General features: G+C 41.3%; 1 protein-coding gene across 1 annotated transcript in view; it reads right to left on the reverse strand.

Annotated features, from left to right (window-relative positions):
- LOC134542602 (protein cortex-like) overlaps positions 1–27,999 on the reverse strand; it is a 102,129-nt gene that overhangs the window by 26,767 nt on the left and 47,363 nt on the right. The window contains exons 5-6 of the mRNA XM_063386982.1: positions 13,400–13,521; positions 13,102–13,318 (exon numbers count right to left, since the gene is read on the reverse strand). Coding sequence (XP_063243052.1) covers positions 13,102–13,318; positions 13,400–13,521 — 339 coding nt within the window. The remainder of the gene's footprint in view (positions 1–13,101; positions 13,319–13,399; positions 13,522–27,999) is intronic.

The following is a 27,999-nucleotide window of genomic DNA, read 5'->3' on the forward strand; positions in this document are numbered from 1 at the left end:
AACTATTGTTAACTTGTTGTACCAGTGTAATCGCGTACTATCAGTTCCATCAACGTAACTATAATAAAATTCTGGAGGATAAAAAAAAAATTATTATTTTTTTTATTAAGTCGTTAAGTTCACCAAGGGGGCTTAACGTAGGTGCGCCACTCTGCTCCTTCAGAGCGGAGGTGGAGCTGAATGGGGCGGTTAAACCGGTTAGGTGCCACGTGTCTCAACAGGGTAAGAAGTAATCGACCTTTTTATGGGACCTTGGTTACGAGTGTGGCACTAGCGTGTGTAGTAATAATCGTAAGCATAATGTTCTCCGCCACTTCTTGGGCTCAGAAGCTCAGTAAAGCGTCGCTGATCGCGATGCTGAGCGAGGCGGGCGTGGAGCATAACCCCGATGAAGGCATTGAGGCATTAAGGGTCAAGGTGCGAGAGCTTATTCGCCGGGATGGCGATAAAGATCCGGGGACGGCAGGCAGCGTGGGAGAGTTCATTCCGATTGGTTTAAAGGTACAAAGTAGAGTCACGACTTTAATTGATAAAATACCTGATTTAAAAAGTTTGGAAATAGATCATGTTATTCGTTTCTTAATTGAGCTGAATAAAATGTTAAAATTAGGTATAGGCACTCGCGACATGTGGTATGATGGAATGATCGCGAAGGTTCCGGAAAAATTCAGGGAAATTTTTGCGGAAGCCACGTTAGAAGTCTGGACTGCTGATAAATTATTTAAGGTATGTTTGAGTAAAGTTTGTTCCAGTTGGTCATTAACGAAAATACGGCTACGGTATTTGGAGCGAACACAGAAAGAGGGGGAAAATTTGCCAGATTATGTCACTGACATAATACGTCATGTCGAAATTCTCGGTATGCCTGATGAGGAAGAGAAATTGACAGCGATTATAATGAATAACTTTCGTGAGGAATACGTGAGGTATTTTATAGGCGCGACACGTCCGGCTACGTTAGCGAGTTTGCTACAGCTAGCGGAAGTAAAGGAGATGGAGAAATTGGATAGCTCTAAGTTATTTATGCCGTCTACGGTAGCAGCAGGCATGGAAAAAACCAGACAACCGTGTAGTATTTGTCGGCGAGTTAATCACACCGACTCGCAATGTTATTACCGTAGTAAAGATGATAGGCCCCGAAAACGGGACGTAGCTGTTGCTGGGAGACGCGACCACACTAAAATTGAGTGTTGGAATTGCGGGAAATTAGGTCACCTGAAGGTGGAGTGTAAGACAAAAGGGAAATATTCAGAGGAAAAGAAACAGACTTTACAGGCCGTAGAAAGGGAGGGGAGTCACAATAGTAGTCATGAGGAACAAAGAACGCAAACTACCGGAAACGAAAACAAATGTATAAAAAAAAAATGTTGGGAATGCGGGTCCAATAATCATTTACGTGCTGACTGCACGACGACGACGTCAGAGAATATAGGCGAAAATGGGACCGAGTGTTGGGAGTGCGGTAACAAAGGGCACCGACGAGGAAACTGTTTTTTGAAAATGTTTGAGGTACAAAAGGGACCGGAACCATTACGTAAGCAGAAACCGCTTAGTTCTATTACTGTGCCTATTATGATTGGAAAAATCCCCGTGCATTGTCTGGTGGATACGGGATCTTCCAGTACATTGATAGGAAAAAAATGTTGTAATCAGTTACTCCGGGAAAATGAAATTGGGGTTATAAAGGTGAAGAAAATACCACAAGTGAAATTCACCACAGCTAACGGGGGGTTTTTGTTGTCAGAATGCATCGTACGGGTACCTATTAGAATGGGCGAGTTTACCTGGAAATACGAGTGCTATGTACTCGATGATATAAATTATCCTGTAATTTTAGGGATAGATTTTTTGTCTCATACACAGGCGATAGTTGATTTTCGTCGAGGTAAACTGCGTTTCGGATTTAGTAACAAAAAAGGGCAGGAGGTCGACCTAGAAATAAGTAAAGGAGAGAAACAATTGTACCGGGTTGCGGAGAATAAAGAAAGAAAAGACATGATTGAATATTTTCAAGAAAAATATGCCGATGTTTTGACTGACAAACTGGGACATTGTACGGTTTTACCGTATCGTTTTCATCTTAAGGACGCCGAGCCAGTTGTTTGTTTACCGTATAAGGTGGCTGCTGCCAAGGTCAAGCCGTTTCGTGCGATAATCGCAAAAATGTTGGATGATGGAGTAATTGTAAAGTCAAACAGTAAATATGCTAGTCCGGCATTTTTGGTGCCGAAAGGCAAAGGGAAACCATCGGCGTATCGCCTAGTTACGGATTTGAGGAAGGTAAACTTGAAGTTATGCGCAGACCCCTTTCCGGCCCCGAGTGTGGATATGGCGTTATTACAGCTCGGAAAAGCGAAGTATTTTACTATATTAGATTTAAACCAAGCGTTCCTCCAAATCGAGTTACATCCGGACTCGAGAGAACCCTTATCCTTTGTTACGCCGTGGGGGCACTATAGCTGGTGCCGCGTGCCGTTCGGATGTAATAATGGTGTACAGGCGCTATCACGAGTACTAGAGCAGGTGTTAGGTAAATATCAGTATGAGTTTGTTTTTAATTATATTGATGATGTCTGTATATTCAGCAAAGATTGGGAAGAACATAAGGAGCACATTGAAAAGGTATTGAAAGCATTGAGCGCGGCGGGTTTAACGGTAAACCCAAATAAAGTAACGTGGGCTCAGGAACACACGAAATTTCTAGGATTTATCATATCAGAAGGTCAGTTAAGATTAGATCCCGATAAGGTAGCCGCGGTCGTAAATTTTCCCCGGCCAACAAATTTAAAAGCCGTTCGCAGATTTTTGGGGATGTGTGGGTACTATGCTAAGTTCATTCCGGACTACGCGAATAAGACTGACGCTTTAAATTTGCTGAAAAGAAAAGGAATTGATTTCGTCTGGGCAGACGAACAAGAAAAATCGTTTAAATTTTTGAAACACGCTTTGACCACGCCGCCGGTACTGACGCTACCGGATTTTGAAAAAGAATTGGTTTTACAGACTGATGCCAGTGGTATTGCGGTAGGTGCAGTATTAAATCAGCGGGTCGAAGGGGCTTTAAAACCGGTAGCTTATGCTAGCCGCTTACTAAATGCCAACGAAAGGAAATATTCGACGTATGAAAAAGAGTGCTTGGCATGCGTGTTTGGCATGGAAAAATTCAGTGAATACTTAGAACCGGTACAATTTCAAGTAGAAACGGATAATCAGGCACTTACTTGGTTATTAAAATCACAGAAGGCATTAGGACGACTTAGCCGGTGGGTGATGAGGTTAATGCGTTTTAATTTTACAATCAGCCATATCAAAGGTACCGATAATAAGGTCGCGGATTGTTTGTCGCGTATGTTTTCTGAGGAGCGCCCCGACGCGGAGGACGACGTCACGAGTAGTAGTGACGAGAATAACTACGATAGAGGTACATTATGTATCTTAAATCAAGTACCGGCTATCTTTGTAGATCTAAAGACGAAGCAAACGAACGACCCAGAGTGTGAGAAAATAAAAAAGAAAATCGAGGAAGGGAGTAAAGAGTATGTAGTTAGAAGCGGATTGATAGGGAAAATTGATAAAAGGGGCCAGTTTGGAGTGTTTTTACCACAGGAATTGCGGAGGCTCGCATTTCAGTATTATCACGACACGTTTTTCGGGGCTCACCAAGGGCGAGAACGAACCTTGCAGCGGATTAAGCGTGAATTTTTTTGGCCCGAGGTGAATAAAGAGGTACAAGCATGGGTGAAGGAATGCGATATTTGTCAGAAAACGAAACCAAGGAATAAAAAACCGCAAGGAAAACATCAGGCGTCAGTGGCGAGAAAACCCTGGGAAAGAGTATATATGGATGTTTTCGGTCCTTTACCGCGGAGTAAAACCGGATTTAAGTATATTCTATTGCTTATTGACAGCTGTACCAAGTTTGTATTACTATTTCCGATGCGTCAAACGCGATCACAGGATATAATAGGTATTTTGACGGAAAGAGTTTTTCCAATATTCGGGTCACCGTTAAACATGGTAACCGACAACGCCACGTATTTTGTGTCACAACAAATGAAATGTTTAGCGATAAACTGGGGGGTAAAGTTTATTCAGACAAGTGCGTACCGGCCCGAGTCCAATGTGGCGGAGAGGGCCAATCGTGATCTGAAATACGCCTTGAAGGCATACCAAACACACGCTCGTGAACATACTCGTTGGGATCGTGGTCTGTATGAAATAGGATTATGTTTTAATAATGTTAAAAGTGGGGTGACAGGAGTAACACCGGCTGAAATGTTTTTTGGCAGGCGCTTGTACCATCCGTTGATAAACGCGTGGTGTTACAGTTATGTTACAAGTGAGGATGATAATCGAGTATTCAGTCAACAAGACTGGGAAATAGCCCTAGATAAGTTGAGGAAGCATAGGGAAAGACTTAGGGACAGATATAACCACGGTCGTATAGAAGTAACGGTAAAAACAGGAGATTTGGTTTTGGTGGAGACACATTATCTGAGTAACAAAGCGCAGAATTTTACGGCGAAATTAGCGCCGAAATATGTCGGACCTTATCGAGTCCTGAAGTTTTTAACTCCAGTGACTGTCCAATTAGGTGAGGTACAAGACAATACCATTGTTAATAAAGTTCATGTTTCTCATCTAAAACATTATGTAGCCCAGAATGATGGACAGTAGCAATATGTAAATAATTGTATACTTTTTGTTATTACGATTGTATCATGTAAGTCAGGAATATGTGTAAGTTAGTTGTATTGGTTTCATAGCTAATAGTTACTAAAATATTGTAATTAAAACCATTGATAGCAATAGTATCTACAAAAGTATAAAAGCCTCTGGTAGGTAGGGAGTGCAACTTGTAAGATATTAAACAAAAACAAAAAAAAAAAAAGCCTCTGGTAGGTAGGGAGTGCGACTTGTGGGGCTTCAAAAAAAAAAAACGGCAGTTTTTTTATAAGTGGAGGGAGGATAAAACGGTTATTACGTTTTAAACGGCCGCGCCGCTGTGACGTCAGGTGGGCTCAAGTGACACGGTGGTTGGTAGTCGCGCATGCGCAAGGTGATGGCAGCGCCACTAGCGGTGGTGAGCGGCGAGGACTGTTAAGGTGGCAGAGGAGAGACCGTGTGGTCAGGCGGTAGACGTTACGCGACGTGCTGGAAGTCTCGGCGAGCACACAGTGAAGTGCTAAGAGACTTAGGGGGGACAGCAATCGAGGGTCCCTCGGGCAGCAGAAACGTAACCGTACGACAAGGAAGCTTGCAAAGGGGTGACCGGATCTTCAGTGACCCGGGCGATGAATATTGTAGTAGAACGAGATGCTGCCGATTGGGCTGCGCTGGCGCCGTCTATCCATGGTGGTGGTCAGATTGGGGCGACCAAGAGGATGACGTCTCCATCAGCTGCAACGGCCGCAACGTTCCACAACGCTTCGCAGGAAAACTAAACGGACGCGTCGGACAATAAGGTGGGAGAAAACTATCTAATAAAACTTTTAGGACGGAGCATTTCCCAGAGGCTTTTCAAAAGAGTAAACTATTGTTAACTTGTTGTACCAGTGTAATCGCGTACTATCAGTTCCATCAACGTAACTATAATAAAATTCTGGAGGATAAAAAAAAAATATATTATTTTTTTTATTAAGTCGTTAAGTTCACCAAGGGGGCTTAACCAGGCGTTGTCGAGCACCATTGTTTTGAGTGGAACAATACTGCCATAGCGAGGTTTAAATGTGGCTTCAACCACGTCGTGGTATGCCGTCTCCTGACAATTCCTAACTCCTAATTGCACGTCTAAATGAGCATTTAGACCCGAGGCAGTGTGACCCCGCAGCAAGAAGGGAGACAAATTCATGATTGATAAGACACTCAGCAACCTACACGTTTTTTTTTTAAAATAAATTTTTCCCTTTATTACAACTTTGACGATAATTCAGCAAATAAACATAAACTGAAGCTGATTTGTCTTCAGGGGAAAAGTACACCTCGCGAACTTGGTGCACCAACCGACCCCATTCGAGGGGTTTACAGACCGATCGATCCCGGGCTCCCCTTGGACTCCGCGTCAGTGGAGCCATTCCATTAGGCTTAGTTTCTTCACTGTGAGACCAGCCTCTTTGGGCTACCTCCATAGCTCGGTAGTGTAATACCCCGAGTGTCTTAAAGAATAATTAAATAAGAAGGTAAAAAGATTTGGAAACTCTGAATACTGGGGCCCTCAATAACTATAAAAAGTCAACAACAGAGGGGACACTAGGAGTAAACAAAGCAAACTTAGAGACTCCCTACGAACACTTGGGAGAAAAAGGGATCGTTATTATAGATTAATTAAATAAAAACAACAGTTACATCTATAGACTTCCTTATTTTATTAATCATTGTTCTTTCTTTTTTTATAGATTAAATATTCCTTTGTAACATCTGTTTTTCATGGATAAGTGATCTTACTTAAATTCCTCACAATTAAACTTATATTATATTCTTTGATTTTATTTACTATCGGGCCGGCCCTGAATGTTTAACAAAAATAACAATATTTAAAAACATGAATGAAATTAACATCACTAACTTTACAGGTTGTACATATAGTCCTTGCATAACATTATATAAATTTCCTCTCCTCGAACTGCTTTAACTGTCTGCTGTCTTAACTGGGTTACACTATTTTTGAGTTCGTAAAGAAAATGCTAGAATGATGCGGGTATCACCCGGGGCTGTAGGTAGACGGTGATCGAGGTAGTAGGCCTAAAGATGGTGGATTCTGCTCAGGAACCGACTCCAGAGGTTCTGGCAGAGGATTTTGGTTGCCCCAAACTTGGAACCCTGTCTGAAACAGAAGTCCAAATTCCAAAGAATCAGACCTGTTTCCAGACAGTATACTTAAATGGCGCAAAAGGCCAATAGAGGGAAATTAAAGGGGGGGATGACGTCAAGACTTACCAAAACAGGGTGTTGGTCCTGGCGCTCCGGAGAGGGCGTCTCGTCTCCGAAAACCCGAACCACGATTCGCGGTAGACCCGGAAGTCTTCATGATTTAACAAAAAAAAAATACTAAGTTTCTCTACTTTTAACTAAACTACTGACTGGTTACTCTTAATTTTAGATAGGGACTTCATCCCTCTAGTCTGAGAAGACTACATAATATACGATGCGATATCGATGATTCGCCGAAGATCGCAGTTACAAACGGTACTAGTCAGTCAGGAGGCGCGCACCGAAGTCCCTTCAGAGCGGGATATCATCAGTATATAATAAGCGCGGGATCTCTAGAGAATGGGAGGGGGGGGGGGGCTAGGCTCTGAGCCGAAAATTACCGAGCCCACCCGAAGGTGTCCGGCATAAAAAATATCAGATCTTACTGGAGTGACTGCGCGACTGAAGTGCTATCTTTTGGTGGTGAGAAGAAGTACTAATAAATCGAATTGTGGCCGACGAGTGTGTCAATGCTAGTAGTATATGGGGCAACCAGTGTTGCCACCTAGCGGCCCAAGACATAAGGAGGAGAAAGGTTGTCGTTACCTCCGCGCGAGCGCTGGTGTCGGCGCTGCCGACGCCCACAAGTGGCGTTAGTGACCACAGCCATCGCTAGATGTCGTTAAAGTCCAGAATCGTCTCTGCGGCTGTCAAGCCTGAGATGGCCTTGAATTCGGCTACCGTCCCCGTGAGTTACCAAGCGGTCATCGCTCCTGGCTTCTCTTCTGAGAAGAATGGGTGGGGGAGCAGGGGGGGGGGGGTGGCTTCAAAAAACGCATGGTCTGTGGGACGCAAGGCCCACGGGATCCTCCTGTCGTGTCTTGCTGCTAGTGAACCTTATACCAATTCGTGACAGAGTTAGCAGGGCTCAGCACTGCTCCAAAAGCTGCTGTAGGCAAAATAAGTAATGCGAAGAAATTAAGTTACCGGCCTCCGACGTGCCTCTAGGCGGGAGAAATATTAGCCAGAATGCTAAGCTAGCATTAGGCTGGAAAAAAATCTGCTCGCCTCTGAGAACAGAGGCTGAGGGCCTGGCCGTAAAGTAATAAGAAGAGAAAAAAAGAATAAATTTCCAAAAATATATTTATGATAACAAAATTTTAAATAAAACGTGCCTAAATCCCTAATACACGGCACAGTAGTCGTAACCACCCAGAAAGGTATATTTGCATCTGTTGTTGCCTACAGATTCAGCTTTTTCACCATTTCTGGTACCCAGCCAGGTAATTTAGGATACCTGAGGCAGGGATCATCCCTGCAGAGCCACATTTTGTGTTACCTTCCAGTAACCCCAGCAGTGCCACGAGGAGGCATGTGGTTGCCATTGGTGCGGAGAGGCTATATATTCGCATCCATGCACCCATTCCGTGAGTCTGTTGGGTAATGTCTCGGATACTAGAGCTGGCAACAGCTCCGACACCTCAAAGGACAAGTCACCTTCCCCGATGTGCGGTATTTAGACTAATGTAAAAATTGCAAAATATGACAGATAAATAAAAAAATTACTTAAAATAACTTTCATTAATTTTTATAATGTTAAAATTAAAAAAGCACAATTAATTTTAATGCAAGATAAATTAAAACGTTTCAGAAAAATACATACATGAATAGTTAAAAATTAATACTTGAGAGAAAAAGTACAAATACATAAGTTACAACAGGATATAAAACATTTTAAATATTTTTGAACTCTTTTGATAGTTAAATTATCCAACCAAAGATACTCTCGAGTGTGGGAATGTGGAGCAGTGTTCTGGAGTGTGAGTCATTACACTGGGTTGTGTGGCAGTACACAAGGTTGCGAGAGAGTACACTGTGTTATGTTTGCCATAGTCTGGGTTTGTCTTCTATGTCTGCAGTACACTTATTACATTACGGTGCAGCACATGGCGTAATGTTGCAGTAAACTGGGGTGCGTGGGAGCATGCTGTTTTTGGTAGCAGTACACTAGTTTGTTTTCGGACATTACCACGGGGTGCGGGCAGTATTCTGTATTTTGTTTAAGGTAACTGGGTTAAGGACAGTGCACTGGATTATATGGCAAAACACTGAATGCAGGGCAGTACATTGGAGTTTGGAGACACTACACTTCAGTGTGGGACATAACTCTGGGTTGTATCTTATTATACTGGGGTGAGGGGCAGTACTTTGGGTTGTGTGATAGTAGACTAAAGGACAGAGAATAATATTGGTGTATGGGAACAGAACACTGAAGTGCATGGTAGTAAATTTGGTTTTATATGGAAAATTACACTGGTTTGTGTGGCTGTACAGTGAGGGCGGGGCAGTATCTGGAGTGCGGGGATAGGACACTGGGTTGTATTTTAATACACTGGTGTATGGAGAAGTACAATGGGTTGTGCACCGAGGACAGAGAAGTACGTTGGAATGTAGGGACAGTACACTGGAGTGTGTGGTAGTACACTGGGTGGTTTTTTTTAAGTAAGCTACTCTGAGGTATCTAAGAGTACACTGGGTTGTGTGGGAATACACCGAAAGATGGGACAGCACCTAGGAATGTGGAGACAGTACACTGGAGTGCAAGGCGGTACACTGAGTTGTGTTTTATTATACTGGGATATGTAACCATGCAATGGGATGTGTGGCAGTACACATGGGCAGGGCATGAAATTGGAGTGTGGTGACCATGAACTGTATTGCAGGGCAATACACTGGATTGTGTAGCCGTACACTGCATTGTGTTTTAGAGCACTTGTTGCACACTGATTAATGGAAGTGCAAAAAAAAATGTTTTAAATTAGAACGAGTACACATTGCTAACTGTTTATTATAGGATTTTTAAACATTTCATAGTGGCAACACACAGAAGTATTTAATACTGCTGGCAACATTTCGATGTAGAACCTCAACAGTCTATCTGATGCACTGATAAAATACAATTTAATACAATAATTATTTGCATATCTTTGCGTATCACACAATTTACGTTAAGGAATGTCAGAAGGAACACATTAAAAATATTACTGGCTTCAGTTTAATACAAATGAGTCATTGAAATAATAAGTAGCAACAATAATTAAGTATAGATGTATCGGATCGTTAAAACAAAGAAATTTTGAATTAAAATTTAAAGCCCACAACAAAATGGCACATTGTAAACAGAAAGCTATGTAAAGAATTAAAACAATTCAGAAAAGGAATGGGAACTGGTGATTACGCTGACGTTACCTACAATGCTCACTCTGATTGCTTAGGCCATTGTTGCCCATTGCCGTTCCTCCGGGCCTCCCCCCCCCCCCCAACCTGTCCAAACACTCGCGGGTGCAGTGATACGAACATGTGAAGTCCAGCGGAGAGAAAGAACCCACAGCCGATATATCGATAACCGCCCGCGCGGCTACCACGTGACATTTTCGTGTTCCTCCCCGGGGACGCAGTGTATTAATCAGCAAGATATAAATTAAAAAGAATTTTGCAGTGTTATTATGTTTCATAAATTAAACATGTAACTATCCACTGTGCGCTTCCGTCGATGGAATTGCCTCAAATGTCTTTTGTTTCCCACGCACTTCGCGCGCGAACAGCGACCCCGCGCGGCACCAGCTCAGTAGTCGCTCTCTCGCCGCAGAGCCTTCAGCATTCTGTCGTCTCTTTCCATAGTAACTTCAGTAGCCCTAGGTCATCCAGAACCTCCACATGGCCTCCACATGGCTTGGCCCACACAGTCAGCCTCTTTAAAGTAATTATATCTCTGCAATACCCCGCATGCAACAACTAAGGGATCTCGTAGTTGAGGGGTCATATCCCGTGGACCCCTGGCGCAGGTTTTGGACTTCGCCCACACTGGGTTGACTCTAGGCTGAACATGTTAACTATCATTTCTTAATTAGCTTTCAGTGTGTAGTGTTTCTGTGGGATGTGGACCTTCAGGGGCCCTCCACCCAAGCATGATACATAACCAATACTCTCAATATAAATTGTGCACTCGGCACTGCGTAGCCATAAGCAACGAGTTTCTTGTGTGAACTGATCGTCTTTTGTGTCCAAACTGTTTGGTACAATGTTAGTGTGCTTTTATCAAGGGCTACATCCTTTATTTCCATTTTGTTGTCTAGTGGCGCGAAAATTCGTTATGGACTCAAACCTCAGTTTCTTATGCCACTTTCAGGGTGAGGCTCGTACTGCTAATAGACAGTGCGTTGGGACGTGCTTCGGCACTTGCACGCGAAATGCCAGTCCCATGGATAGCACTATGTACAGAGTGGCTGTGTACAGTAAAACATACTACAAACTAAGTTTACCGTCATTTCTCAGTCCCCTGTCCCCCCAGCCACGAGGCCCACACAAACCCCTTGAGACACAGTGCATTAGCCAGCCAGCACATGGGATTTGAAACCACGACTCGTCACCTTCACCAGAGGAACAAGCTGGGCACATAAATGCAAATAATGAAATATATACGTTAAAGAAATACCCGAGTTAAAAAATTATTAAATGAGACAAATAATTTTAAGGAAGTCCCTCTCCAAGTATTGCAGTTATTATTAGAAGTATCATTACTCGCTTCCAAAAGTGTTTAACAGCTGTGTTTGTGACGCTTCTTGCCTCGGCAAACGAGTAGGGGATTCTCTTCGCAGATTAACTAGTCCCGTGTGCAGACACAGTCTTCTTCAACTCCAACTCTCTTAGTGTATCGTTAGTTCATGGTGATTAAAGCTGCTCGTTCCTCACCTTCATCTAAGACGAACACTAGCAACCCAAGGAGTCTTTCGCTCTAAATACAGTTCTAGTGGCATGCAGGAAACTGTCACGGTTTAGCATGTCACAGGTAGTGCAGAATACTTCAGTAACGTGATATATGTAAATCGAATCTAGTACCTAATTTTTAAATCGTTGACTGTCATTCGCCATGGGCCTTAAAAATATGCCATTAAGGGTCACGCCCTCTAGCCTGGCCTCACCATCACCCCCGGTCCGCATCTTAATCGCCCTTATCCTCAAGGGCGCTGAGCTAGTGTCAGAATGTACTGGTCTAGCGACCTTTACTAGCTTCATTTAATATTTTGATCAAGACATCCAACCTTAAAGGCGAATTGATAACTGTTTACTATTAACTCTTGAGGATATCTTGGCTTACCAATCTCTTAAGTCAAAGTCTGTGGCAGCGGCTGGGAGCAGTGTGACGTCAGCAGAGATGGTGGGCGTGTGGCGGCGGTGGCGGAGAGGGGATCTGCTTCAGGTCTGTCGGTGGTGCTCCCTGCTGCTGGGCTAGCTGGAGGGGTGTACACAACCGCGATTGTCGGAAGCAAAAATGTTCTTTAAAGAGCTGGCTCGCACATGGCCCGGACTTCTGGCGACGTGGTGACTATTCGGTGATAGCCCGGGGTGAACCACACTGGTGACATAATTACAGGCGGACTGTCTGAGTGTTGCTGGTGGGATTCAGACAGAGATTAGGAGCAAGACAAGGCAGTTTAGCAGAGGCTGTCAACCAGTAACACAATGGTGTCTAGGGCAGGATACTGGGTTGTGTGGCAGTACACTTAAGGGCTGTGTACTACCTTGGAGTGCGGGGACACTATAATGGAGTGCGAATCAGTACCCTAAAGGTGAGGCAGTACAATATACTTTGAGGACAGTACACTGGAAAGCGAGACAGAACACTGGATTGTGTGTCAGTACAAATGTATGTGAGAGAGTATATTAGAGTGTGAGGTTCATACACTAGTGTGCGGGGCAGTGCACAGGTTATGTGTTAAATTCACTAGGATTGATATGGTGCTGTAAACTGGGTCTTTTTTTTTTTTTTTTTGGTATTGGACAGAAGGCAGGGTTGTTTGGCAGTCAACTCAAAGGTGGGGCAGTACTTTGTGGTATGGGCAAATTACACTGGAGGATGGTGCAGTACTCTGGGTGTGTTGTATTACACTGAGAATAGGCAGTAAACCAGGTTGTTTGACAGTACATTGACTGACAAGCAGGGCAATATATTGAAGTGTCAGTAGACTACATTGGATTGCCTGGCAGTATACCGGTTAGTGTTTTATTTCACTGGGAGTGTGGCAGTACACTGAGTTGTTTGGTAGTACACGGAATGGCAGAGCAGTTCATTTGTGTTGTCCAGTGGGTTGTGTTTCTGTATACTGAGTGCACTGGAGTGTGGGACAGTACCGGAGTGCAGTGGTCCTGACTGGTGATCTCCATGTGCGGGCGCAGGTCAGGCCACCGCCACACGCGCAGCGCGCCGTCGGTGCCGCAGGAGGCGAGGTAGCGACCGTCAGGGGATGCGCCCAGGCTGGTGATGGCACCGCGGTGTGCTCGCACCACCACGCACATGTCCTGGGGGTCGCGTGGTGGCCAGGTCACCAGCGTGCCCCATGAGCAGCCGCTGCAACACCCCGTCACCACTGCAGGAACCCCGCTCTGCGCACTCTCAGGGAGCGTCGCAGGGAACCACGTGTTCTCCTACCTCGCCACGTGTGTGCCGTCCGGGTGCCAGGCCAGTGCATTCACGCTGCACTTGCCGTGTCTCTGCATCGCGCAGTAGCAGGCCGTCTCCACGATCAGCTTCCTCGCCGCAGGCTCCCACACCTGGCGTGCAGAACCACATGGCTACACGTGTCCTTCTGGACCATCGATACTGAAGGATGCTCGTGTCGGAGCCCAGTTGGCAAGTGCACGCTTTTTTTATTAATACAACTGGAAATAAGAATTAACATTTAGAAGGTTTTTATGTATATAAATGAGAAAATGCATTCTTATAATACCATCAAAATTAATGTTAAAGCATAAAAACATATCAGTAAACCAAAGTTTCGGATTTCAATTTGAAATTTGGTGAAAATATCAAAATTATCAGACTTTTCATTTTTAATTTGTGATTTTTAGGCCATAAACCTTTTAAACACGATTTTAAACTTTATGTATCCTGTTTTGGGACTAAAGTAGTGCTGCTACATTCTTGGGAGTGTTAAATTAAAGAGGAGATTGTACAAACTACATTTCCCCCCTATAAAAACAAGAATTATTGCTTTTTTGATATTAACTGAAATATAATTAGAGAAAAATTTACAATAATAAACTGACGACAGTCGTCATACCCTCCTAGCTGTAGAGGCCGTACCTGTCCACGTGGGACTAAGGGAGGTATGTTCCCATAGTGCGCCGTCAGTGAAGTGTCACAAGCAGGGACGCACCCGCGTGAGCCCTAGCACGTCAGTAGACGTCATGGTGTTGTAAATAGTTATACTTTTATGTACATTTTTTAAGTGATCACGAGCCTCCACGATTGTATATATTTGTAACGGAACAGAACTCTCACATCTTGAATAGTGTGTATAAATGTTGTACAAATACTTCGCTTGTCATTAATCCGTAACTCATTAATTAATTTATATTTTCGTTTTATTAATTAATTACTTGTCATGTCGTTTTAATAATTCTGTGATTCATTCGAGTGTTATATCAGCCATGTATTCGCAGCCCGGCGCACCGCGAGGCGGGCCTCTCCCACGCCGGCAGATTTCCCCTCCCCTCCTCCGCGGCCCGCGGGCCACGGCCTGCTAGCGGGCGGAGAAGGGCAGTGGCGAACCAGACGCGGAGACGAGCAGACGCGCGTAGCACCGCTTCGAGTTCGCAGTCAGTATAAGTGTCACGGGACTGCCTCTGCAATCGAGTTGCACTGTGCCAGAATTCGTTGTACCGTTGGACTTTTCTCAGTCAGTACGTATCGTTACATAACTTTCTCCGCGTACGTCACGGGCCGCGTATGTGCTACTCCGAACAGCCGAACTCTCTCAGTCAGTACGTAACGTTACAGAACCATCCCCCGCATACGTGATGAGCAGCGTACGTGCTACGTAGCACTGCTGAACTTTCGTAACCGGTACGATTCGCTACGGGGCTGCATTCACTGTCACACCGGGTCGCATTTTGCGACCAAGAGTATTTCCGGGAGTCCGGGTTGCGACGTGCTGGCCAGGCTGCGGCAGGATTCTTCACGGAATAAAGGAGCTCGTGAAAACGGACATCATCTTCTCCTTGCTACTATCCTCCGTTCCTTCTACCTACGAGAAGTTCCTTCCTGGTCCCATACCTTCCGGTCCGGCCATGTTGACCTGCACCCCACTCTCTCCCCGACTGGAGCTACGCGGGCAAACCAGAGCGAGTCTCAGGACAATTCGCAGTAGGGAATCAGGGACCATAGGCCGAGGGATGTAAAAACATATTATGCAAAATTGATCAACTTCACAATTATATAACACCTAGAAATCAAATTTGCTGCAAAGTAAAAAAAAATCTTAACAAGTGTGCTTAGGAGCAATATGATTTTGTAGTGTTTTTCAATTGTGACATTACAGTTAATCTGTTTTGAAGTGTTTTCAGAATTTTTCCTTTTCTTCTGTTATTTTTCAGACAGCTCCAAGGATGAGCGACCAAAATTTCAAAAGGGTGTGCCACCGTTGGGTGATCAAAAATTCTATAAGTATTTTCAGAATTACTCTATGGAGTATATTTCCTAAAATGCCAATATCTATAATGTAAAATGTGGTCTAGTTGGGCGCCGTGAAAACTCTATAAAGTACTAGTGCTGTGATTGTGTATGTAGCACAACTACTAACCTCTACAGAATATTAACTAAAATATGTCTTGTTATGTTGATAGTGAAAATAAATTATTCTCAAGTTGTATGTACTGGTGTAGTTTGACTCAGTGTGAATACCAAACAATAAAATGTCGTATAATTCCTTAGCAGTATGTCTCCTTCTCTTTGGTGTAAGTATTCTGACCTTAAAATCAATAAATATAAGTAGTGTGTTTAAAAGCATTAACTTCTCTATGACTGCTGATCTCAGTGTAATAAAAACTAATTATTCTTTCAAGACAATCCAAGCTAAATATTTCTGTCTATCTGGTTTAACATACACATGATATGTAAGTATGGTTATCAATCGGAAAAATAAAATATAATGAAAATTTAACTTTTTACTAGGGTCAAAATCATGGTTGTATGGGTGACAATACTCTTTTGCAACATATCCAACTGTAACATGAAAAGTGACAGAGTCAATGATTAGCAAGCAACATACAAATACCTTTGAGACAATTATTCATGTTTAAATAGGTTTTTCATTAAACAAAATTTCAATATCCGTTATACTTAAATGTCTTTCAGAACTAATTACGTTTTACGTAATTGTATCACTGAATAATAGTTTGGTTATCAGTCAATATTTTAAATATTATTGAAACACATTTTAACTGGCAAATTAGTCTTTTCTTTGTTTTTACTAGCTCAGTCTCTTTCGGTAGATCAAACTGTCTCAAGACTTCTGGACCTGGGGCTATTCTTTAAACATTCAAGACAATTAATGACTTTAACAGATTTTAACTTTGATATCGTACATATTACTGATCAATGTCAGTTAACCAGGTCCAGTATGTACAAGCTACAAGTCTTTACGTAGTTAAGTAGTATTAAGTTGTTTTTGCGAGTTTCAAATTAGGTCTTGATCGTAAACATCATAGTTTAAGATATCTTGCCATTAAAATAGGACAGGTAACTTCTCGCTGTTCTTGTTAATTCGGGGATGGGGCAAACAAACCTCGTCGCGTCGTTACAATACCAAGAGGCTGTGGAAAACCTCTCCGAACCCCTGTCTCTCCTCCGATGTTGCTGGTTAGATCTCACTCTCCTCCGATGTCGCTGGTTGGGTCTCCGTCTCGATGCACCTCCTCTCGTGCTGCTGGTACTCCCGCAGGACTGGCGTCGGTCACCTGGAGTCGTCTAGAAGGATGATGTCCTCCGGTACACCGTCTACGATGCCGTCTACCGCTGTCGAACTCCTTCCATCTCGAAGATTGATAGTCCTTTTCTTCTTTTCTTCTTAATTCGTCGTTGATCCAGTTCTATTTATGCTGTTAGTCAAAACTTATCGTCGTCGTCGATTCTTTAGTAGAGCTTCGAACATCGGTAACTACCTCTTCTTCATTGTGTAGTTCCGGTATTTATTATAAAATCATCAATTTCACGTAGATTCTAGCTATTCAGTCGTCGTACCAATGTTTTACGTGATATTCTTACATTCATTTATGACTAAATCACGGAGCTCTTTCTCTCTAATCCTTCTCCCATGATAGTAGAACAGAAACTCCAGTTCCAATTTGTTTCAAACAGTCAAAGCTTTCTCTATTGAACACTCTCCGAAATCACACTGGAAATACTAAATTCTTTAAATAAAATATATGCGCAGTCAAGCGTCCAATCACATATACTCTTTCCTCAGTAATGACCCAAAAACAATATTAAAAGGTGTAAGCTCATTTCCTATTCGTCGCCGTTTAACAAATGTTTGCAAAGACATTTCATAAAATTATTACTTAGATAAAACATGAAAATACTTAAAGAGTAAAACCAAATTTACCTGACCATAGAGATACAATACTGGTAAATATAATTCATAACAGGACTAAGACAAAGTCATAGAGGTAAGAAGTAAAATAATAAACATAAAATTCCTTTCTATTGAGGGCTTCTCAAATACCTCTATAGAATAGTCCCCTTCAGAAATGTGACTAACGAACTATACTCTGATATAGGTCTTAGGACCATTTCTCATCATACAAACATCTCATCTATATTCTAATTATTTGCAGAAAATTTACATTTCATATTATTGACCTTATTTACATACTTACTTGCAAACATAGAGTATTGTCACCGATATATGTCTTCAAACGGACATATGTGTAACAGTGTATACTATTCTACAGGAGTGTAATATTTCCTCAACTGCGTTATATTATAGTGTCCTATTACTTGTTTCGTTTTAATGTCAGACAGTTCGTAACAGTTACTTCTAATAATCTTCGTGATCATATATGGTCCATCGAAGAGTAGAAATAGCTTCTTAGTAACGTACTTCCAAAATTGGCTTACTGGATTCGTTCTCTTGAGTACTAAATCTCCACAATTAAAACTCATCTTGCTGGAATCTTTCTGGTATTTTCTCCGAAGATCCGCCGTGGATGTCAACTTGGCTGCGACCAACTCTTCAGTTTCCTTCTGTATCTCGACTAATTCTTTATCTTCTGCGGCCAGAGCTTCATCGTGATGTCTCGGTAGTAACGATGACGGTATTATCAATGATCTTTTTCCTGTTAACGCTTCATATGGAGTAACACTGGTAGAACTGTGTACAGTATTATTCAAAATGCATTCAATGAACGTTAATTTACTCATCCAGTTCTGCTGTGTATCGTGGCAGAATGTCCGCAACATATTACCAAGTGTGCGCATTTGTCTCTCCACAGGATTACTCTGCGGGTGTCTCACCGAAGACGTGGTGGGTACGATTTGCAGTTTTCTGAGTCCTTCTTGCCAAACTTGACTCATGAATTGTGTGGCATGATCTGAAATAATTTTCTCCGGTCGACCCACTTCCGCGATAAACTGTTTAACTTTCTGGAATACTATCTTGCTGGTGGCATTGACTATGGGATACAACTTGGTGTATTTTGTAAATAAATCTACCATCACGAACACATATTTCACCCCGGCTGTTGATCTAGGTAATGGTCCCAATACATCCACTGATACCAACTGCAGTGGTCTCTCCGGAAGGATAGGTTTAAACTCACCTTCGAGATTTTGTTGGGCATGTTTCGCTTTCTGACACAAGTCGCACGATCGAGTAATGGCGGCGACTGACTTGTGCAGATTCGGAGAGTATAGCTGCCTAATCAATGACTGTGTCAGCTTCTTTGAACCAATATGCCCGCAATTCCTATGAACCTCCCAAATAATCGAGTTGATGTTTCGCTTCGGTATTACCGGCTTCCATGGCTCTTCAAATCTGGCTTTTCCCTTGCTATGATTGAACAATACTCCCTCCGACATGCAGTATCTCTCCTCTAACCTAGTTGGAACCTCTGAACCCTTCAATTTATCTATTATGACCTTGCAGAATTCATCTTCCTGTTGCAGTTGAGCTATCTGGTCAAAAACATTCTTGATTGTTGCGTTATCTTTAAGTTGTTGTGTCACAAGATTAGCTACCAAAAATTCCTTGGAGTTCTTCCTCGGTGTCAATTCATCATTCAATACATCGGGTATTCGACTTAGGTAATCGGCGACTACATTCTCTTTCCCTTTAATGTGGCATATTTCCAAGTCAAACTCTTGCATCAGCAAGCACCATCGTGTCAGCCTGCTACCAAAAATTTTGCCTGCTTTTAGACACATCAGGGCTTGATGGTCAGTCATTAGCTTTATATGTTCTCCCAGAAGCAGGTCTCGAAACTTCTGCAGAGCCCATATTATTGCTAGTGTCTCTTTCTCCGTGACCGTGTAATTTCGCTCTGCCGAATTCAATGTTCTACTCGCCATCGCTACGGTACGTTCTACTCCCTCATCGTCCATTTGCGCTAGCTTCGCCCCTAAGGCATAATCAGATGCGTCTGTGTATAGTAGAAATTCCCGACCTAACATGGGATGATAGATGACTCGTTCTTCGAGAAAGACCTTCTTGAGTTCTTCAAAAGCTTCCCGCTGTTCTGCTTCCCATTTCCACAGCTTGTCCTTCTTGAGTAGATCAAACAATGGGACAGCGATCTTGGCTATCTTGTCGCTGTAATTTCGGTAAAACCCGATAACTCCCAGGAATGTACGTAGTTGTTTAACATTCTTTGGTGTAGGGAAGTTGGAAATACTGTTCAATTTTTCAGGATCGGTATGAATTCCGGTCGGTGTCAGAATATGCCCTAGAAATGGTAACTCTTGTCGGCAAAATACGGATTTTCGCAGTTTCACCGTCATTCCTGCGTCACGTAGTTTCGTTAGGACAATGCCGATATGCTCCAGGTGTTCTTCGAATGATGACGATGTAATCAAAATGTCGTCGACATATGCTCGCGCGAATCCTTTGCACTCAGATCCTAGCGTTTCGTCCAGACAACGAGTAAACTCAGCTACCGCATTACATAAGCCGAACGGCATGACTTGGAACACATACTGCGAGTTCTTGAATAGGAATGATGTGTACTGTCTAGATCTTTCTTCTAAGGGTATTTGCCAGTACCCTGCCGACAAATCAAGTGTGGTTAGAAACTTGACACCCTGATATAATCGCAGAATATCATTCGTTGGTCTCGGACTTTCCCGATCTCGAACAGTAATTTTGTTGATCTCCCTCGCGTCAAGGCATAAACGTACTGTTCCGTCTTTCTTTCGCACACAGAGTATCGCATTCGTGAATGGGCTAGGCGCTCGCTTTATTACATTCCATTCCAACATTAAGTCTAGATATTCTTCAGCCTCTTTCAAATATTTCGCCGGGATGGGATACGACTTTTTATGGAATGGTTCACCGGGTATGACCTGAATACTAGCTGTATATAATTTGGTTAACCCAGGTTTTTCGGAAAATATATTTTGAAAATTTCTTAAGACATGAAGAAGATTATTTCTACCGGTTTCATTTACCATGGTAATTCCCTTTACAGCTTCTATTAAATCAGCTCCGGTCGCCATCAAATTTATGTCACTATTAATACACGAAGTTTCCTTATGAATGATTGCAATGCATTTTTCCGAAACTTCCCAATTTTCAGTAGTTTTCGTATTTTCTGTGTCATCCATAGCAGTTACCATCCAACCTGCAAAATTCAAAATTATTTTATGGCTAGTTAGAAAGTCTACACCGAAAATTACTGGTTTAGCCAATCCTTTTACGATTAATACATTAATGTACTTGGTGCTACCTAAACCTTCTACTTCCAATAAGGTCTGACGATTAATGATGGGACTAGCCCTTGATGTAACCCCTAGAATCTTTAAACTCGGTACTGGCATTCTCGGTAATGATATTCCGGTGCTCTCTATCATGGCTACGCAGTCTTCGCTGATGCAGGATATCTCTGCGCCGCTGTCTAATAGTACAGGCACTTTAACTCCGTTTAAAGTTAACGATATCTCCGGACATAGTGCTTGTTTCGCTTGAACTTCGGTTTCTGTGGGCTCGCTGAGTAAAAATTCACGCTCGTTTTCTTTGAACATAATGGTGTGTATGCTTCGACAATTATTCTTGTCATTTGCGTCGGGATCCAATTTTATACTAGCCCCGTCTAACTTACAATTAGGGACTGACGTGCGGAGCGGGTTTTCGCCATCCCTAATTAGTTTACCGCACTGTCCTTAAATCCTCTAATTTGCTCTTGTGACAAATTAGCAAATCCATTATTTGCATTCGGTGAAATCAAAAATGTGTTATTACCTCCTTGGTTTGTATCTGAGCTTCTGCTAGATTGCATGTGCGGCCATTCCGTGTTGCTTTGCTCGTGACTTGGCGCTATAGAATATGAATTTCTTTCTCCTTGTCGCGCGTCGTGAATGGTGGTGCTAAAGCTGTTCCCTTTTTCAGACGGTACAAACGTTTGTGCATTTATGCTGTACTGACCTCCGGAATGATTATTGTAATTTGCCGATCGTTCTTTCGTTGTTCGATTTTCGCCTGAATTCTCTCTGAAATTAACTGTCCCCTCCTGACGTTTATTCTCCCACTGTGATTCATTTTCGCGTCTGTCTTGTCGCTTCTCGTTTCTACGACGATAGTACTGTGGTTTATAAAATCCGTTACCATATCGCTGACCTCGATATCTATTGTGATACCAATTACTTCCGCAGTTTTCAACGTTCAGTGTGTGAATTTGAGGTTGTTTGTGTCCGCTGTTCTGCCCTTCATTTCGGTTACGCCAGTTATTGTATAACGGTGTCTGTTGGTTCGTGTTCTTGCGCTCGTTAGTTTCTTTGTGCGTTACCGTTTTATCGAGCTTAACGAGTCGTTCATACGTTAACAGTTGTTCCTTGAAATCTACAATATTACTGTATTGCCGTCCACTAAGTTGTAATTGATAATTGAGTGGTAATTGCGAAATTATCATGGCAATAAACTCTTCGTCTTCCATACGGCAATCAAGATAACGAGTTCTCTCGTACATATCGCTGATATGCGCCTCTAAATTTTGAAATTTACGATTTTCGAATTTTTCAGAATGCAACTGTATTCGCAAATTGCTTTGGATACGAGTATTCCAAAATTGGGATATGAAAGCTTTCTGAAACGATTCGTATGCGTGTACCGAATCTTTCGCCAACTCCCACCAATAATATGCCGTGTTTTTCAAGCAGTGGCTAACGCATTTCAATTTTTCTGCGTCTGTTAACTTAAATGTGTGGCAATATTCTCCAAACTGATTTAAGAATCTTCGAGGGTTTTCATTACTTTTCCCTGAATATGTTGGAACGTCATCCAACCATTTCTTAGAAGGGTGGTGTAGTGTAAGTACCGGATCTGCTGACATAATTGCAGTACTAATATTCGCGGGATTTCGCTCGGCTTCTATCATTATCGATTTGTTTACCGGCGTGTCTTCCTTGTCGGTATTACATTCGCTAGTGTGGTGAGTCGTTAGTTGGGGCGAGAATGTTGCGATGTGTCTGGATTCTCTTTCTATTTCCCCTATTTTCGCCTCTACCATATCTAACCTTCCTGTTAGACGCTCGCTTAAGTGTACTACTTTATCGTCAGTGCGTTTACTGAATATTTCTACACCTTCAATACGAGTGTGTACACTGGAAAACTTCTGTTGCATCTCGTGCTGTGTTTCAGTTAAGTCATGCCTGATTTCTGCTGTTTCATCTGCAATCCTGCCTAAAGTGTTATTTAAGACTTGCACTAAATTGTCTAGTCTTTCGGCGTTTTCTCGCTCCTTTTGTTCCCTTTCTAACTTCTCCTCCTGTTCTATACGCTCCCGTTCTTGTTTCTCCCGTTCCCGTTCTAGTTTCTCCTCCTGTTCTTTACGCTCCCGTTCTTGTTTCTCCCGTTCCCGTTCTAGTTTCTCCTCCTGTTCTTTACGCTCCCGTTCTAGTTTCTCCTCCTGTTCTTTACGCTCCCGTTCTAATTTCTCCTTATTCATGAACTGGAACAGTGCATCTAGGGTAACAGTTGGTGTCGGCGGCGAATGACCCAACTCCATTTCCTGCTGTGACTCCATACCAGTAGTCTCGATGTGCTGTTCTGGTACTACTTCTCTAGGTTCTCGTTCAGGACTAGAGTCAGAAGTGTCATTGCTACCTCTCAAAAAATATGACTTCCTACCTGTGTCTGTCATCTTGACAAAATAAAATTACTGTCTGTATTTTTCAAAGTGTCTTGAGTTGTTCAAAAAAAAATCATAAAATAGTCCCTAACGTTGGCTTACACGTTGTGCGCCAAAATTCTGAAGTGTTTTCAGAATTTTTCCTTTTCTTCTGTTATTTTTCAGACAGCTCCAAGGATGAGCGACCAAAATTTCAAAAGGGTGTGCCACCGTTGGGTGATCAAAAATTCTATAAGTATTTTCAGAATTACTCTATGGAGTATATTTCCTAAAATGCCAATATCTATAATGTAAAATGTGGTCTAGTTGGGCGCCGTGAAAACTCTATAAAGTACTAGTGCTGTGATTGTGTATGTAGCACAACTACTAACCTCTACAGAATATTAACTAAAATATGTCTTGTTATGTTGATAGTGAAAATAAATTATTCTCAAGTTGTATGTACTGGTGTAGTTTGACTCAGTGTGAATACCAAACAATAAAATGTCGTATAATTCCTTAGCAGTATGTCTCCTTCTCTTTGGTGTAAGTATTCTGACCTTAAAATCAATAAATATAAGTAGTGTGTTTAAAAGCATTAACTTCTCTATGACTGCTGATCTCAGTGTAATAAAAACTAATTATTCTTTCAAGACAATCCAAGCTAAATATTTCTGTCTATCTGGTTTAACATACACATGATATGTAAGTATGGTTATCAATCGGAAAAATAAAATATAATGAAAATTTAACTTTTTACTAGGGTCAAAATCATGGTTGTATGGGTGACAATACTCTTTTGCAACATATCCAACTGTAACATGAAAAGTGACAGAGTCAATGATTAGCAAGCAACATACAAATACCTTTGAGACAATTATTCATGTTTAAATAGATTTTTCATTAAACAAAATTTCAATATCCGTTATACTTAAATGTCTTTCAGAACTAATTACGTTTTACGTAATTGTATCACTGAATAATAGTTTGGTTATCAGTCAATATTTTAAATATTATTGAAACACATTTTAACTGGCAAATTAGTCTTTTCTTTGTTTTTACTAGCTCAGTCTCTTTCGGTAGATCAAACTGTCTCAAGACTTCTGGACCTGGGGCTATTCTTTAAACATTCAAGACAATTAATGACTTTAACAGATTTTAACTTTGATATCGTACATATTACTGATCAATGTCAGTTAACCAGGTCCAGTATGTACAAGCTACAAGTCTTTACGTAGTTAAGTAGTATTAAGTTGTTTTTGCGAGTTTCAAATTAGGTCTTGATCGTAAACATCATAGTTTAAGATATCTTGCCATTAAAATAGGACAGGTAACTTCTCGCTGTTCTTGTTAATTCGGGGATGGGGCAAACAAACCTCGTCGCGTCGTTACAATACCAAGAGGCTGTGGAAAACCTCTCCGAACCCCTGTCTCTCCTCCGATGTTGCTGGTTAGATCTCACTCTCCTCCGATGTCGCTGGTTGGGTCTCCGTCTCGATGCACCTCCTCTCGTGCTGCTGGTACTCCCGCAGGACTGGCGTCGGTCACCTGGAGTCGTCTAGAAGGATGATGTCCTCCGGTACACCGTCTACGATGCCGTCTACCGCTGTCGAACTCCTTCCATCTCGAAGATTGATAGTCCTTTTCTTCTTTTCTTCTTAATTCGTCGTTGATCCAGTTCTATTTATGCTGTTAGTCAAAACTTATCGTCGTCGTCGATTCTTTAGTAGAGCTTCGAACATCGGTAACTACCTCTTCTTCATTGTGTAGTTCCGGTATTTATTATAAAATCATCAATTTCACGTAGATTCTAGCTATTCAGTCGTCGTACCAATGTTTTACGTGATATTCTTACATTCATTTATGACTAAATCACGGAGCTCTTTCTCTCTAATCCTTCTCCCATGATAGTAGAACAGAAACTCCAGTTCCAATTTGTTTCAAACAGTCAAAGCTTTCTCTATTGAACACTCTCCGAAATCACACTGGAAATACTAAATTCTTTAAATAAAATATATGCGCAGTCAAGCGTCCAATCACATATACTCTTTCCTCAGTAATGACCCAAAAACAATATTAAAAGGTGTAAGCTCATTTCCTATTCGTCGCCGTTTAACAAATGTTTGCAAAGACATTTCATAAAATTATTACTTAGATAAAACATGAAAATACTTAAAGAGTAAAACCAAATTTACCTGACCATAGAGATACAATACTGGTAAATATAATTCATAACAGGACTAAGACAAAGTCATAGAGGTAAGAAGTAAAATAATAAACATAAAATTCCTTTCTATTGAGGGCTTCTCAAATACCTCTATAGTTTGGTTCCTAACATACTGTATTTGAACAGTTGGCATTCTTGCAGTGCGTACACATGATCGAAAATATATCACTTGCTCGTTTGAAAATAAACAGATCACTACAATAACATTTGCATGTGCCATCCATAAAAGTCATTTGAAACCAACCATGATGAGTAGTTCAGTTTCCGTATTTAGTTTATTTTAAAACTATTTTTAGGAAAATGAAAATGGCTAAAACACATACTTCCAAATTAATATTTGCATACGAAATGCCTATACAGATTCTTGTAAGGACTCGAGGAACTTTCATTTCAACTTTAACTTCAAATCTTTGTTATCTAATGTTATGTTTACCACTAACATTTCATAGTTGTCCTATTAACGATATAAAGTCGGCACGTCAGTCCACAGTGTTGCGCTCAGGCGCGATATCGCGCTAGAAGCACCACCTCACTAACACCTGATCGGGGGCGAGTGCAGCTCCGCGCTGAGCTCGCAAGCCAGGGTAGCGCGAGTACGGGTCGCCTGGGGTCCGAGCCTGTATCGCTGCCTGCTTCCGCGGGTCATGTGAACGTCACTGCTGCGACAGTGAATCCCATCAGCCAATGGAGAGGTGCCATGTTTCGTGCGAAAATCAAATTTACACACACTTGTTCGTGCAGGCAACATTGCAGGATTGCACTTCTGGACCGACATTCGTTAACAATATTTGCTTGTTTTGGCACTATGCTTGCTTATGCGCAGCAATTTCCTAACATTCTGTATATTTATTTACAGCTGCTTTAGTTGGAAGATGAGCTGCGAGCTCCTAAGAGGCCAGCAGTCTGTGTAGAAACTGTGCTATTACACAGATTCAATTGTAAGTAAATGTTTTAAAAACGTTCTCTTAATATACTTGTTTGTCCTAAAATGTTAAAGAATGCTTGCTAGTCATTCTCATATATAACTAATTATAAATTATTTTCGATGTAAAAATTGGTTGCTTATGTTTTTCCACAGTGAACTTTGAAATTTCATATCTGACTATTCGGTAATGATACTATTCTTTTAAATGTACTTCACTGAAGCAAAAAAGATAAAGGCTTAAAAGAAGATCTGGAAGCTATCTATAACCATAATGACGATGAATAATAACTCAAATATTTAAAAAATGGTGAAATGTAATGTGCCAAATGTTTATGACGGGGGAAAGTGGTCGGCGGGGAATCATGATCTATAATGGGAGCATGAGCTAACAAGAGAGAAGGTATGCTATCGTGATGCTTAATGTAATTACAAAAAAACAACATGTTTACATTTACTCGGATGACAGTGACATGTAGATGAATGCTAGCGTGGAATGGTCGTGCATCTATAAAGTGATTCATAGAGGATAAAAGAAAAATTATGAAAATTTTTTTGCAGTTAAGTGAAAAGAAGGTGAAATAAAAAAACATTAACTTATAGCATCTTCTAAATCTTTAGTAACTGCAAGAGTGTGAGGTATACTACTGTTAGGGTACCCAATAATCAATCTATTCAAGCCAGCAAAATGTAGTTTGAATATCGTCACAACCTTGACACCTCTTAAACTTTGTTAGCATATGTTGTGTACCTCCAATTAGCATTTTTTGGCACAATTTTAAATTTGAATTTTGAACCATAATTTTACTGGTAATTTTATAACCAAGACAAACTTTTACTGGTAATTTTATAACTAAGACAAACTTATTCATATGTACACCCCCACTTAATCTTTGTCAGGCTAGGCTCCCCAATCCTGTTCCCATGGTGAGATATGATTTTTGCAGAGTCGTTGCCATGCATTTAAAAAAAAAAAAAAAACAAATCATAAACAACATGAAACAAAAAAAATACATTTTTGCGACTTACAGCTTATATACTAACAGAAATTACATTTTCGCAACTTACAGCTGATAAACTGACAGGCAGCGACACTGGAATGTCTCGAGAGTGTCTCGTACAATCTGCGTTTTCAATTTTTTTTTTCTTCTGTGGAGTGCTGTAGTGTTAATGTGATTGGGTGATTCGTTTAAATTTATTTTAATGATAAAAGTAAACTAATAATCACAAAATGGGTAAACAAAATTGTCCTAAATATGACGATGACAAAAGGTTTAGAGCTTCAGTTTTTTCTTACTGTTTCTACTTAACATGAGCTGTCAAATGCGGAATATGGCTAAGTTCCACACCTAATATATTTAAAAATTAATTGTTTTCCTGTGAATTTTATCATTATTTTATTACTTATTCTGCTATTCAGGGCGGAGACGAATCCAACAAATCGGAGATCATTAAAATCGGTAAAGCCATTCTTGAGTTATAAATGGTGTAACTAACCCGACTTTAATATACATTGAATATCAGTTTGTTTCCTACTTACTTCGCCAAAGATTACAAATAATTTTCAGATATAAAATCCATCGAGCTTATAAACAAACTAAATCATACATGACATTAAATTATCAAAGACAAAATTAAAACTTTAACTTGTTTATACATAACAATTCCCTGGGCGCACAAGTGCTACCCTATATAACTGAACCCTCGCTCAACAATTAACAAAAGTTTACCCTTGGTAGTATAATGTGTGTGTTTCCAGAACGCATGTAGAGATTTCTATGGA

Source organism: Bacillus rossius, assembly GCF_032445375.1.
Source record: "Bacillus rossius redtenbacheri isolate Brsri chromosome 9 unlocalized genomic scaffold, Brsri_v3 Brsri_v3_scf9_1, whole genome shotgun sequence".
NCBI lineage: Eukaryota > Metazoa > Arthropoda > Insecta > Phasmatodea > Bacillidae > Bacillus > Bacillus rossius.